Source organism: Dasypus novemcinctus, chromosome 5 (assembly GCF_030445035.2).
Source record: "Dasypus novemcinctus isolate mDasNov1 chromosome 5, mDasNov1.1.hap2, whole genome shotgun sequence".
Lineage (NCBI taxonomy): Eukaryota > Metazoa > Chordata > Mammalia > Cingulata > Dasypodidae > Dasypus > Dasypus novemcinctus.
The window spans coordinates 65,928,337-65,944,257 of NC_080677.1; the positions used below are offsets into that span (position 1 = coordinate 65,928,337).

At 36.5% G+C, this 15,921-nt stretch overlaps 1 protein-coding gene across 3 annotated transcripts in view; it reads left to right on the forward strand.

The window, feature by feature from the left end:
* The window catches only part of ABCB1 (ATP binding cassette subfamily B member 1), a 290,971-nt gene that overhangs the window by 236,666 nt on the left and 38,384 nt on the right, over positions 1 to 15,921 (forward strand). For all 3 annotated transcript variants that reach the window (XM_071215181.1, XM_058297072.2, XM_058297071.1), the window contains exons 9-14: positions 11,684 to 11,855; positions 13,736 to 13,849; positions 13,993 to 14,103; positions 14,815 to 14,940; positions 15,056 to 15,259; positions 15,577 to 15,747. In XM_071215181.1, coding sequence (XP_071071282.1) covers positions 11,684 to 11,855; positions 13,736 to 13,849; positions 13,993 to 14,103; positions 14,815 to 14,940; positions 15,056 to 15,259; positions 15,577 to 15,747 — 898 coding nt within the window. The remainder of the gene's footprint in view (positions 1 to 11,683; positions 11,856 to 13,735; positions 13,850 to 13,992; positions 14,104 to 14,814; positions 14,941 to 15,055; positions 15,260 to 15,576; positions 15,748 to 15,921) is intronic.

Sequence of the window (15,921 nt, forward strand, 5' to 3'; positions counted from 1 at the left end):
CCAATCCGTACAAATAAAAGCACTGCCTAAAAAAGCAAACAAAACCCCATCAGGACCAAATAATTTTGCAGGCAAGTTCTATCAAAAGTACAGAAAGAGGTACACTTAAACAAATTGTTGTAAAGAATGGAAAAAAGAATTAAAAGCTTGTCAGCTTATTTTATGAGGCTAGTTGAACTTTGTTATACCACAACCAGACAGGAATAATAATGAGAAAGGAGAATTATAGGACAATTTCACCAATAAATATAGATGCAGAAATTTGAAACTAAATACTAGCTGAACAAATCCATCAATATGTGAAAAGAATCATCCGATTAAAATAAAGATTCTGACCATGTTGCCCTTATCCCATGAATGCAAAGATGTTTAATATTAGAAAATCTGTTACTGCAATTAACCACATTAACAAATGAAAAGAGAGACATTATTTTAATGGATAGGGGAAAAGCATTAATTACAGACTATTCATGACAAAAACTCTTAAAACTAGGAATTAAAAAAAAATTCTTTCCTAAACTGGTAAAGAGTATATACCAGAGACCTACAGGAAACATCATACTTAATGGTGAAATGTTTAAAGTATTCCTTTAAAATAACAAATGTGGGAAGCAGATTTGGCTCAACAGATAGAGCATCCTCCTACCATATGGGAGGTCCAGGGTTCAAACCCAGGGCCTCCTGACCCATGTGATGAGCTGGCCCACACGCAGTGCTGATGCGCGCAAGGAGTGCCGTGCCATGCAGGGGTGTCCCTGGTGTAGGGGAGCCCCACATGCAAGGAATGTGCCCTGTAAGGAGAGCTGCCCAGTGTGAAAAAAGTGTAGCCTGCCCAGGAGTGACACTGCACACACACAGAGCTGATGCAGCAAGATGACCTATAAAAAGAGACACAGATTCACGGTGCCACTGACAAGAATACAGGCAGACACAGAGAGCAGAATATGGGGGGGTGGGGGGGGGATAAAAAGAAAAACAAATGAGACTGGTATGTCTCCTAGCACCATATCTAGTTGGTTTTTAATGGTGCAAGATAATGTAATAACATCAAGGAAATAATAATAAAAGTGAAACAAAAAATAAAAGCCTTAAGGATTGGAAAACAAAAAGAAACAATTATTCATAAATTATAATATTTACATAGATGTTCCAATAAAATGTCTACAACTAGTTTATAGATTCTCTGTAAAGAGCAAAATGACAGTAAGATTGATGGATCCCTGATCACAATTCATAATAAATGCTATTCCTATAAATGAGAAAGGAATAATTTGAATATTTATAGTATTTCATTAGTTCTAAGATGCTCATATTTTTGACAACTTACCATTTTTCAAACTGGGATGGCTCTCCCAAACAATTGCTATGGGTCTGGACTGACATAAAATTCTTCCAGAGAGGATTTGCATTTGCATTTGTCATTCATTCATCAGGGCACTACCAATCTGAAACCACCACGCATTAAATTCTCTACATGGGTGTTTTCAGACCACACTGGTAGTGTCCATTCATACTACAGACCTGTAAGTACTACCTTATGTTTCAAATGTTTAGAAAAGATTGCCTTTTCCTCCCTGGTGCCACGGTTGAGACATGCAAGTTCCTTTGCTGTCCCTCTCTGTGTGGCATGTGTTGCTTCATTACTCTGAGGCTGTAGCCCTTTGGGTACCAGCTATAGATGGAACCTCCTATTGAGCCTCTTTCTTAATGGTTCATAAAATAACACTACTTCTTAAAATTAATGACATCCTAAATATAAAGAATATGATAATATTTTAAAAGTCTCATTATTATTAGCAATAAAAACTATAATGATGTATGGAGTGTAACCTGGGTGAGGAGGAAAAGATGTTATGGGGTCAAGGCAGTAAGGTGCTAGTGGTATTAATAGATTGGTGGGCTCAAGTGAATGGAGAATCATTAGAGGTGGGGAAGTAGAGGAAGTGAGCTTATAACATAGAATGGGGTGATTAGAGCATGAAATTGAGATTATAGAAGATTTGCCATTTATGATTTAGAATATTGTCCTAAGCCAGTGAGAGACTGAAAAGGGCAGGAAAAAAACATTATCAAACAACAGTTCAAGAAACTGCAAGACCAAGTTATTGGAAGATCATTTATGTGAATATTCAAGTCACCGAGAATTAAGAATTCCATCAGAACACCAGCAGTGTTTTGTTAAGAATTTTGCCAATCCAAAGATAAAATATTATTTGAAGATGAACAGGTCAAGCAGCTCTAAGATGAAAGAGGATAAGATGAAGGAGGACAGGAAAAAGGATAGTCTTGCTGTACCAATAGCAATGATTATTATAAAGCTAAAGTAATTAAAATAGTGTGATACAATTTGTGCCTGCCATAAAAGCAACTGAATTGAAAACTTTAAATTAGTGAATTGTATGGTATGTGAATTACATCTCAATAAAGATGTTAAAAAATAAACTGTGTTAGGGGCACAGTTAGACAAATAGACGAATGGAACAGAATAGAGAGCCTAAAGGCTCTTATGTATGGAAACTTGATTTCCAACAGAAGAATTACCAACCAGTGGGTGAAGGATGACTTTCTCAGTAAAGATAATGGGATAATTGGTTTCCATGTGGTAAAATAAATATATAAACCTTAGCTCATACCAGTCACAAAATGTATTAAAGATTTAAGTACACAGAGCAAAACTTTAAAACCCTAGGGAAGAAACACAGGACTTTACTTCCAGGATAGCAGAGTGGGGGTGGATTTCTTAAAGTACCAAAAGCACAAACCCTAGAAGAAAAGATTGATATATTTGATTACATTAAATACTTTCAAATGGTGAAACACTGTGAGCAAAGTATTTTGAGCAAAGAAAAGACACAAACTGGAAAAACATATTCTAAATGTATGTAACTGACAGAAGATTGCATTTCAGAATAGATGAAGAATTCCTACAAATGAATAGGAAAAAGACAAACACCCCAAAAGAAATGGCAAAGGATATAAATGAGCAAATCACAGAAGAGGATACCTGATGTCCAGATAAGCATAATGCTCAAGCTGATGAGTAATCAGGGAAATAAAATTGAAACTACAATTAGATACCATTCCACACTCACTGAATTATCAAAATTAATAAAGGGATATTATAGGCACATTCGCATGCTGTCAGTGAACATGCAAATGGATGAAAGCCCCTTTGACAAGTATTTTGGCATTGCCTGGTAAAGTTGAAATCTGCATACTTTAAAACCCAGAAATACCACTTCAAGATATCCACCCTGAAACTCTTATAAACATTTCACAAGAATATACATAGAGGGATGTGCAGTGCATTGTGTGAATAATAGAGAGAAGTGGAAATAACCTATTTGTCTTTCACAGGGACATGGATAAGTAAACTGGGTTTATTTGTACAAGTGAATACTATGGATTAGTTAAAATATATAATGAGATCCCTACTTTTTGTTATGACTCAATTTTAAAAGCACAATATTGAGTGACAAAAGCTAGGTGCTGAAAGATATTTCCAATATAACACCATTCATAAAATTTTTTAAGTCCCACCAAAAATGGAATATATTGTTGACAGATAAATTCAAATGTATTAAGAGTCTGAAACATTTATGGGAAGAATCTTACTGTGGTAGTCACCTCTGGGAAGGAAGTACAAAAAGAGTTAGGGGTAAATAAGCAAATAGTGTCTTTAATTTCAGTGGTGCATGCCTGTGTACTTATATCATTTCATCCTCTTTGGCTGAATATTAAAACATTTCATAACTTAAAAATAGAAACAGTAAAGTGAATTGGTATGCTTCTACGTAACTGTAACAAAAAGAAAACATATCTTACCTTATGTCCTGAGCTTCCCAATTCCTCTCTGGAACACTCTATAGACCTGATAAATCATGTCCAACTTTCAGAACATAGATAAATCTGATTATTTTAGTTCACTAAAAGTTGAAGGGAACTGAGATTATTTTTTTTAAATGCAGTGCTTTAATTAATTAGGTACACAAAGAATTCTAGAAAAGATGGTGATCAACTTTTCATTAACTCTAAAACAGAATAAGTGCAAATGGGCTTATACAGCTATATTCAATTTGTTCTATGTGGAGTCTGTTCTTCAGAAGATATTAGTTGCAGGAATGTATCTTTTTTTCATGGACACCTGGGTTGTTTCCAACTTTGGACAATTGTGAATAACACTGCTATGAACTTCAGTGTACAGATGTCTGTTAGTGTCTTTGCTTCAGTTCTTCTGGGTATATACTTAGTAATGGTATTGCTGGGTCACATGGCAAGTCTATATTCAACTTTCTTGTCTTGTTCCTGATCTGAGCTGGAAAGTGTTCAGTTTTTCACCATTGAGTACACTGCTAGCTGAAGGCCTTTTTTTTTTTTTTTCAAGATTTATTTTTATTTTATTTATTCTCACTCCCTTGCCACTTGTGTTTGCTGTCTGCTTTCTGTGTCCATTCACTGAGCGTTTTTCTGTGTCATCTACTTATCTTCTCTTCTTGTCTTTTCTTTAGGAGGTGCCAGGAACCTATCCTGGAACCTTCCAGTGTGGGAGGGAGGCACTCAATTGCTCAAGCCACCTCAGCTCCCTGGTTTGTTGTGTCCCTCATTGTCTTTTTCCTCTGTGTTTCTTTTTTTGTCATATTATCTTTTTGCGTCAGCTCTCTACGCAGGCTCACTTTTGCCTTCATCAGGAGGTTGTGGGAATCAAACCTGGTATCTCCCATATGGTAGATGGAAGCCCAATTACTTGAGCCACATCTGCTCCCCTGAAAGTTTTTCATATATGCACATTACCATATTGAGAAAGTGTCCATCTCTTCCTATCTTTTGGAATTTTTTTTATCGAGAAAGTGCGCTGTATTATGTCAAATACTTTTCTGCCTCAATTGAGAGGATCATGTGATTTTTCTTCTTAAATTTATTAATGTAGTTTATTATACTAATTGATTTTCTTGTGTTGAACCATCCTTGCATACCTGGGATAAAACCCACTTGATCATGGTGTATAATTCTTTTAATGTGCTTCTGGATTCAATTTCCAAGTATGTTGAGGATTTTGCATCTATATTCACTAGAGATATTGGTCTGTAATTTTTTTTTTCATAGCATTGTTTTCTGAATTTGCTATTAGGGTGATAGAATGAGTTTGGTAGTGTTCAGTTTTTTGGAAGAGGCTGAGCAAGATTTGTATTAGTTCATTGGTGGTAGAATTCACCTGTGAAGCCATCTATCTGGTCCTCGATTTTTCATATTTGGGAGGTTTTTGATGACAATTTCAATCTCTTCACTTGTGATTGGTTTATTGAAGTGTTCTGTTTTTTTCTAGGGTCAGTGTAGACGGTTTGTGTGTTTTTAAGAATTTGTACATCACATCTACATTATCTCGTTTTTTGGTGTACAGTTGTTCATAATATCGTCTTATGATCTCTCTTATTTCTGCAGGGTCATTGGTATTGTCTCCCTCTCATCTCTGATTTTATTTGTTTGCATCTTCTCTCTTTTTCTCTTAAGTCAGTCTGACTAAGGTTTTGTTGATTTTTGGTGATCTTAAAGAACTAAAGTGTGGTTTGTTGAGTCTATTGTGGGTCCCATCGTTTTGATATGTTGTGTTCTCATTTTCATTCATCACGTGATATTTGCTGAATTCTCTTGCAATTTCAACTTTGACCCACTGATTACTTAAAAGCGTGTTGTTTAATCTCTTTAAATATATGAACTTTCCCTTTTTTCCATCCATTATTGATTTCCAATTTCATACTGTTGTGAACAGAGAAAGTGTTTTGTATAATTTCAATCTTTTTAAATTAATGAGACCTGTCTTGTGACCCAACATAGGGTCTATCCTGGAGAAGGATCCACTTTTAAAGAAGTTATGTCCTCCTGTTCTGGGATGTAATGCTCTATAAATATATGTTAGGTCTTGTTCATTTATCCTATTATTCAAGATCTCTGTTTCTTTATTTATCCTCTGTCCAGGTGTTCTGTCCAATACTGAGAGTGGTGTATTGAAGTCTCCACAATTAGAGATGTCTGTTTCTCCCTTCAGTTTTGCCAGTGTGGGCCTCATGAGTCTTACGGTCCCCAGATTGCGTGCATAAACATTTATTATAGTTATTTCTTCTTGGTGAATTGCCCCTTTTATTAATATATAATAACCTTTCTCATCCCTTATAACAGTTTGGAATTTAAAGTCTATTTTGACCTATATTAGAATCACTAATCTAGCTCTTTTTTGGTTACTATTTGCTTGGTATATCTTTTTCCAACCTTTTGCTTTCAGTCTGGTGTGTCCTTATATCTGAGGTGAGTGTCTTGTTGACAGCATAGATGGCTCATATTTTTAAAAATCTATTTTATCAGTCTTTGTCTTTTCATTGGGAAGTTCAATTCATTAACATTCAATGTTTTTACTGTGAAGGCTTTACTTCGTCACTTTTATCCTTTGGCTTTTCATTGTCATATCTTACTGTCTTTTTACTCTTTAATTTTCCTTCCCTAACAATCTTCATTTCTACACTCTTCTCCAAGTCTCTCACCCTTGTGTTTTCCTTTCAGGCCATAGCACCCCTTTAGTATCTTTTATAATTCTGGTCTTTTGGTAACATACTGTCTCAGTTTTTTGCCTTTAAACTCATCCTTATTTTTGAAGGACAGTTTTGCTGGATACAGAATTCTTGGCTGACAGTCAAGGGAATCTTTTAGTACTTTAAATACATCATACTACTTTTTACCTTCATGGTTTCTGATGAGATGTCAGCACTAATCTTATTGAACTTCCCTTGTATGTGATGCTTTGCTTTTCTCTTGCTGCTTTCAGAATCCTCTCGTTATCTCTGATACTTGTCATTCTGAATAGAAAGTGTCTCACAGGGGGTCTTTTCAGATTTATTCTGTTTGGGGTGATTTTTCCTTCTAAGATATTGATTTCTATGTCTTTCATAAGGGTTGGGAAGTTTTCAGTCATTATTTCCTCAAATATTCTTTTTGTCCGTTTTCCATAGTCTTTTCCATTTGGGACACCAGTAACACATATGTTTGTGCATTTTGTGTTGTCATTCAGTTCCTGAGACCCTGTTCCATTTTTTCCATTCTTTTCTCTTTATATTCTCCTGTATTTTCCTGTTTGCATGTTCTGTTCTCAAAATTACTGGTTCTGTATTTGAACAATTAAAATCTGCTCTTATGTGCCTCTAAAGTATTTTTAATCTCATCCATTGTGTCTTTCATTCCCATACCTGTGTTACTTTTCCTTGCACATGTTCAAATTGTTCTTTATGCTCACGCATTGTCTTAATATGGTTTATCTCCTTAGTCATATTTTCCTTCAATTCTTTGATTTAGGAGATTTGTGTGATTATCATTTATTAATTGTCATAAATCCTGTATCTCGTCAGGATATTTGGTTTGTTCCTTTCTCTGGGCCATCTCTTCCTGTTTCCTTGTATGGCTTGTAATTTTTTGCTGATGTCTAGGCATCTGAATATGTTGGGAAAATTACTCTGATGGTAAATTTCTCTCTCTTGCCTAGTGTACTTTATTCACAACTCTTCTTTGATTTTTGATTCAATTTATTCTGGGCCTTTAAAATTGCCCAGCTTAAATTATCAAAATCAGACCAGGCACTCACTAATGGGGTGCAGGTTTTCTCCGAGGAAGTGGGATTAAAGATTTAAAAGCAGTTTTCACGGTGCAGCTTCCTTCCTGACCAGCAGATGGCGCTTGTTGGTGAGCTTTTCCAGAGGAGATGTTTATTTCAAACTCTGCTTTCCTGTGTTTTTGGTCTAGCTATAGCTGAGTAGCAGAGATTCAAAGTGGACTCTGCTAGCTTTGTCTGAAGAGAAAACAAACTCTGCCCTCCGATGCTTCCTTCCTCCTCCCTTGTAAGAGCTGACAGGGAGGAAGACATCTCTGACCTTCTCTGGTGTCTGAACAAGAGTCAGGGATTTTATCCAGGCTTAATGTCTAGAGGGTGGGGGACGGTGCCCTAGCCAGCCACCTTGGGGGCTTAGTAACTCACGATTGTTGTTTTTTTGTTTGTTGTTTTTTTGTCTCTTTGTATTTTACCTTCCTGGGGGTTGCACAGCACTGTCCTGGTCTGCTGACCCCTAAAGCAGATCCCTTGGACAGCTTTTGGCCCTTTTTCTGTTGTTTTTGTGAGAGTTGAGCCCTGCCTGTCGACTCCAATATCATCTTCCCAGAACTCCCCTGGAATATATCTTTGAAAGAACATTATCCCCTGGAGAAGTGGAACAAGTTCTGGAGATCAAGAGTAGACTCAACCTGATTGCCTAGGCTTCTTTCCATCTTGGCCATTTCTTGAAAATTTACTCATTCAACAAATTTATGTAGCACCTACCATATGCCAAGCACTGTGCTAGACTTGGGGTTTTCAGTAGTGAATAGGAATTTGATCTTATGTAATTCTCAGTCAAAAAGAGTAAGATGGGAAAAAAAGGAGCAAGAGAAAGAAGAAAGTAAGGAGGGAGATAGGCAAGATTGAAGAAATGAACTAAATTGAGGAAATTAACTGAATTATACATTTATATATTATTTACATGTGCTCTGAAAGAATCAAAGTGTTGATGAGGGTGGGGAGGACAAATTTACTTTAAATGTTATGGTCAGAGAATGCCTCTTTGAGGAGGTTTCATTTGGGCTGAAACCTGAGTAATGAGATAAAAACAGTTGTGGTGGTAGGGACGGGATGGGTGGGGAGAAGGGTCTTCCAAATTTTCTGAGGTGACAAAGATTTTGGTATGTTCTGGGAAATATCAAGGCTTATGTGTCAAGCTCAGTTGAGTGGGGTGCGATTGATGTGAAGAGAGTCTGTTGAGATGGGCAGGGGTCAGAACATGGAATTGGTAGACCATGGTGAGGAATTAGGATTTTATTCCAAGGGTATGGCGGGAAGCTGTTGAGGATGTGAGATCATTACTCTGTGGTGTGGTGAATGGACAAGAGTAAAGAGTGGAAAAAGGGAAAACAGTGAGAAGGCTGTTTTACTGGTCCACCTGAGAGGGATTATGGTGGCCTGATCTATAGTGGAGACCAGGGAATGGTGACAAACACCTCAAATGGAGATATAATTTAGAAGTAGAATTAATAAGACTATTTTCAGGCCAAACATAATCCATTTCTTTTTTTTTATTAAAACCAGTTCTTAGGAAGTGGATTTGGCTCAACAGATAGAGCGTCTGCCTACCATATGGGAGGTCCAGGTTTCAAACCCCGGGCCTCCTTGACTCGTGTGGAGCTGGCCCACACACAGTACTGATATGCGCAAGGAGTGCCGTACCACGCAGGGATGTCCCTTGCATAGGGGAGCCCCACGCGCAAGGAGTGTGCCCCATAAGGAGAGCCACCCTGCGTGATGAAAGTAAAGCCTGCCCAGGAGTGGCGCTGCACACATGGAGAGCTGACGCAGCAAGATGACACAACAACAACAAAAAAGAGACACAGATTCCCACTGACAAGAATACAAGTGGACACAGCAAATGGACATGTAGAGCCGACAACTGGGGGGTGCAGGAAGGGGAGAGAAATAAATAAAAAATAAATCTAAAAAAAAAGAAATTAAAACTAGTTCTCCCTTCCTTCTTGACTTCCACATAGACAAGTAATCAAGCTTTTAGTCTGGATTTCTCTTCAAATTAGAAGGTACAGGAGGTACCCAGCTTTCTGGGAATGGAAATTAAACTTGAATTCAAATAAATATAATAAATAGAATTATGGAATAGCTTTGTTCTTCTTAATTTAAGATTGATATTTTTCTTTCTTGTGTGTATCTTGCAAAGCTTAACCAAAACTCTCCTTGCTCTCATAGGTGGCTATTCATGTCACTGATAAATAAATTCCATAATATGTAAGAAGAATAATTTTTTTCTAAAGATCAATATTTTTGTCTTGTAACTTTAGTCCATTTTAGGAATTCCTACTTTACTTACCTTTTCCTACTTAAGCTTTAAGTGAATATTTGGTTTTATCTGTATAACATTTTTATTGAAAAACTATTGAAAAAGCCTGTGGAAAAGGAGTATTGATTATGTCTCCTTCCTTCTTAGCCTTTTCTTTCCTCCATTTATCTTTTCTGGTATCTAAATCATTTTCTTTCCTGTTGCTACTTCTTCCTATGCAAATGTTTCTTCTGGCTGCATGGGACAACATCATATCAGCGAAATGATTGCTACATTAGTCTCCATAAGCAAGAACTGAAGGAGAGAAGAGGAAGTGAGTCATGAGTACTAAAAATTTATTGAATGTAATATAATCATAATGTCTAGTAATACCTTTTATCTCAGATCAATGCCTTGTAAAGTAGGAGATCGAAGACCTCAAAATATGAATTCTAAATGGAAGTAGTTCTTTAATATCAACATTTACTTATGAGTTCCTTATTTTAGCAAGGTAATGTTCTAGGTTCTACAGGAAGTAGGGATTAAGAGGATAAAGTCAGATTTGGCACTAATTTACAATCCATCTTATTTCTCTAATCATTATATTTTGATTCCATAATTACAAAGATCTTTTATTTCTTTAAATTGGGGCCCATTAGTTTATCTCACACCCCTTTCCTTAAGCAGAATAGTCTGCTGTATTCGTTTCAAATGAGGTAAAGTTACAGACACCATCTCCTTTAGCTTTAACATCAGAAGTAACCATACTCCAAGAGTTTAAAAAGTACTTGAATTATCATTTGGAAATGAGCCTTAAGTCATTAGAACTGGATAAAGGAAATCTATTGGTCAACTCCAACATTGTTTTTGTTTGCTTGCTTGCTTATTTTTGCCTCCTCTTTGTAATTCATGTATTTGCTCTAAGAAATACTAATGGGCATTCTCCAAATTTGGCTAAATAGGCAGATATTTTTGTCGTGAACAGTTTACAAGTGCTGAGATTTTGATGCCCTTAGCCCTTGAGGCTGACAGAAAGGCCTGAGCCCCTTACCAATAGTGAATGGTCATGATGTGAAAAATGTTGGGAACGGTTGACAGAGGGAATGATATGCAGGCAATGTTTAGAGAGGCTAAGTAAGGGGGCAGTCATGAATGAATGATGTTGAATTATTTTATAGTTTTAAGCGGAATAGTTTTTATAGATCAGTGGTTTTAAAAATAGTCTATGAAAGTAAAATAAATTATACAGTTTATTTAAACGTCAAAATTATTGCATACCAATTCAGAGTTCTTGAAATGTTCTCACAATTTGGTCTTTACAGCAGTCACAGAGTGAGGCAGCACAGGCAGCAAACCATCTACACAGCTTCCTTAAGGACTGGAGAGTTAAATGACTCATGTTCAGCCCCTTCTGGCTCTATGTCTCCATTTAATTAATAATCTAGAGACATGCAGGGTTTGAAGAGAGGACAAATATTTTCATGGCTTTTATGTATGAAAAAAGACAAATCTAGAAGTTTGCTAAATATTGCGTCACTTATTTCAGTAATGCTAAAACCACAGAACGAGTAGGCAGACTCACCCACAAACTTCTATGAGACTCAGTTTTCTCTTCTACCAAAAGGGTCAATATAAAGAAGAAAGAAGAAAACACATATAAAACAGTTACCACAGGACTGGGCACATTGTAGGTACTCAGCGACCATCATGCTTGCCCACAAGTCCTTGTATGTACTATGACACATTTTCATGAGATTAATGAGTGTATGTGATGACATTATTTCTTCTTCTAGGTACAACAAAAATTTAGAAGAAGCTAAAAGAATTGGAATAAAGAAAGCGATTACAGCCAACATCTCTATTGGTGCTGCTTTTCTGTTGATCTATGCATCATATGCCCTGGCATTCTGGTATGGGACCTCACTGGTCCTCTCACGAGAATATTCTATTGGACAAGTACTCACTGTAAGTCATGTTGTATTAGAAAGTGAATTATTATTTAAAGTGCTAATGAAATTGAGTGGGGTTGGGTTGGCTTGACTTGAGAAGGATCTAATTTGAACAACTATTCAGTAATTTAAAGAAACAAGCACTATTGGAATAGAAAGTGGAAAGGAAATTAGATGCACTCAACTATCAGTTTTGTTCTCTTTTGCAGATCCCTTATAGAAATTCTCCTGTAGCATAAAGAATGTTCACATAACCAGTCTCTACAGCATGAACTCTCATTTGTTGGGATTTCCTCATTGTGCCAGATACTAAGCAATTTATTTTTATTTTATTTTCTATTCATAACCACAAAGGGCAAAATTCAGTTTAACTTCTCTTCAAATTTTCTTTTGAATGACAGTGAATCTACTTCCTAAATTTATGGGCGCATTAGTTGGTGCTCTTCCTAAAAGAGAGTTTTATTTGGAGGCTAGTTCATTTCATGCCATCTACTTTTATTTAAAGACAACGAAATAATTCACAAAATTTAACCTGTGAATTGATCTAATAAAGCACATGCTTTTAGGAGAGTTGTTCAATTTCTTTCTCATAGGCCAAGCACAAGTGTATTGAGTTAATAAGAGGTCATATTCTATTTAATACCTTAAAATAGTACCCTTTCTCAGGACTCAGATTTTTAATATAGATGTATTAATTGTCTCACTTTTTTTTTTTTTTTTTTTTTTTTTTAACTGTTGCCTCCAAATTTGTGAGGTTTTTCAGGTAGGAATGGCTTGGGGCAAAAAGTTTTCATTAGGATAATGGTACTGTGGGTGAGTCTGGGTTCTAATGAAATAAGTAATCTGTGATGTAGATAAGCACTTTTAAATCCAGTATTCACTGAACCCAAATCTGCCTCTCAAACTGGAAGCATCCAGAATAGTGAATACGAGGGCATGATTTGGTGTCAGACAGACTTGGTCCAAATCCCAACTGGGCCAGTTCTGAGTGGTGTGATATTTGGGATGCAGCCTAAACATTCTAAGCCTCAGTTATCTCTTCTGCCAAATGGAAATAATGAGAATAGTATATAACAATTTCTAGTTGTTTTAAGGACAGGGATAATGAATATAGAATCACTTAGCAAAACTCCTTCTATGTAAATTATTGGGTAATATAATTCCCATGTGATTTAAAAAGAGATGAGTAATGACATTAGTTTTCTTTAGCCCAGAAGAAAAACCATGGCAAATATTTACCAACAAGAAAATGATTTGGGTAAAGGGAAAAAAGCAAAAGCCTGGTTATGAGACCTCAAAGAGTATGCAGTCCAGTGGGGCGGGGTGGGGATGGGGGGGAGACTAACTTAATAAAGATTAATGCCTTAGGTGTGTGTGTTTTGTAATTTACAAGATATTTTCATATACACTGTCTCATCAGATAAAACAATGCTGAGATTCTTTGGAGGTAGTGAGAACAGATTGACTCTTGCACACATTTGCAAATGAAGAAACAGACCCTGAGATTCTAGGAGAATTACTTAAAGACACAGAGCCAGCTAATACCAATCCAGAATTTGAACCAGGCTCTTCTTACTATCCTTTTAGTGTTTGTTTCCCTATATGCTGTTGATGGTTTAAACGGAAACTCTTAGTTATTAAAGTAATATAAAAATATTCTATTAAAATATGCTTGTCAAAAAAAAATGCTTGTCAATAGAGCTTATATCGTTGTTTCACTGAGCAAGTAAGACTGAGTCTGCGTTCAAAATCAAAATTTTTCTAATACCCAGTATTCATTTGTTGCCTTGCCATTTTAAAATTTAATTAGATGTGCTAGAAGAAGAAAAAGGAAGTACAAAAAATTGTACTAAAGACTATTTAAATAACTTGGTTTTTTTCATTCACATTCCTCAGGTCTTCTTTTCTGTATTAATTGGAGCTTTTAGTGTTGGACAGGCATCTCCAAGCATTGAATCTTTTGCAAATGCAAGAGGAGCAGCTTATGAAATCTTCAACATAATTGATAATGTAAGTGTACACTGGCCATTTACCCATTTATCTAAGTTTTTCCAGTTAAGGAAACAATTTTCTTATTTTCTCCAGCTTTCCCTAAAATGTCTTGAAAAGTAGTTATTCTAACCTAGTAATCTTCTAAATTTTGGTCTATTTAGAAGCCAAACATTGACAGCTATTCAAAGAATGGGCACAAACCAGATAATATTAAAGGAAATTTGGAATTCAAAAATGTTCACTTCAATTATCCTTCTCGAAAAGAAGTTAAGGTACAGTGATAAATGATTAATTGGTGATTAAACACTGTATTAGATAAAGAGTTTCTGATACTTTCTGTTTTAGTTTGCTAAAGGCTGCCAAGGCAATATACCAGAAATTGGTTGGCTTTTGCAATGGGGATTTACTAGTTTAAAAGTTTATAGTTTCAAGGCTGAGAAAAAGTCCAAATCAGGGCTTCTTTAGGCAATGCTTTTCTCCCCTAAACGGCTGCTGGTGGTCTTGCATTCCTCTCTCTATTTTAAGGCACATGGCCACATCTGCTCACCTCTCCCCTCTCCTATAGGTCTCACTGCTTTCAGCTTCTGGCTTCAGTGACTTACCCTAGGTTCTGTATTCCATTGATTTCAACTTCTGGTTTTCTCTCTCAGCTTCTTGGAGTTTTTCTCTCTTTCTTCCCTTTATAAAGGATTCCAGTAAGAGGATTAAGGCCCACCCTGCGTCATGCAGTCTAATCCAAGACCCTTAAATAAAGTTAATTTAAACAAAAGTTCCTACCTACAATAGGTTTACATACACAGGAATGGATAGGTCTAAGGACATATATTTCTGGGGTCCACCCAGCTTCAAAATGTCACACTTTTCCTTAAAATATTATAAATAAGTGTGTGTGTATTTGAACCTAGGATTGAATTAAACTGTTAGTTTATAGACCACCATATCTACGAATTGCATTAAAGTTTATTTCTCATTTGTCCTGGTAGATCTTGAAGGGCCTCAACCTGAAAGTTCAGAGTGGGCAGACAGTGGCCCTGGTGGGGAACAGTGGCTGTGGGAAAAGCACGACGGTCCAGCTGATACAGAGGCTCTATGATCCCATGGAGGGCACGGTGAGATGGCTCATACTAAGCTATGTGCTGCAGTAATCAGTACTTCCTGTTATAGATCATTCTGATGTTGTAATTCCAACTTTAAAGGTATGAAAATCACACTTCTTTATTTCAGGTCAGTATTGATGGACAGGACATTAGGACCATAAATGTAAGGTATCTTCGAGAAATTATCGGTGTGGTGAGTCAGGAACCTGTGTTATTTGCCACTACAATAGCTGAAAACATTCGCTACGGCCGTGAAAATGTCACCATGGATGAGATTGAGAAAGCAGTCAAGGAAGCCAATGCCTATGACTTTATCATGAAACTGCCTCATGTAAGTCGTTTTTGGTCATCATGCTAGCAGTTCAAAGAATGGAAGGTTGGCCTGATACATATGAAGCTAGGAAACTACTATAAATTAGAGGAGACTCGTAAGAAGTGAAGTCAAAATTACTTCAGGTTTTAAAGCTCTTGGAGCATCAGTTAGTAGCAGACAGTTTTAAAATTGGGATTGATTATTTTGTTGAGTCTTAAGGAAATGGACAATATTGCCTGTTAGGCTGGGTTGTTTATGGGATTACTTACCATCAAAAATGTGAGCTGAGAAAATTTGTCTTTTTGCTAAATCATCTTGTGTTTTCTATTTGGTAGAAATTTGACACCCTGGTTGGAGAGAGAGGGGCCCAGCTGAGTGGCGGGCAGAAACAGAGAATCGCCATTGCCAGAGCCCTGGTTCGCAATCCCAAGATCCTCCTGCTAGATGAGGCAACATCAGCCTTGGACACCGAGAGTGAATCAGTGGTTCAGGTGGCTCTGGATAAGGTCTGTGAGCCTAAATTCAAACAGACTTGATTTTTAAGTGTATGAATAACCAACTGTTAAGTCCTTATACAATGGGTATTTGAAAAAGATATTTCCGTTTCCAGTAACATCTAAGTGATTCTTTTAACTAATAAAAGCTTCACTCCTCTTTGTGTCTTTTCTTTTTGTTCATTT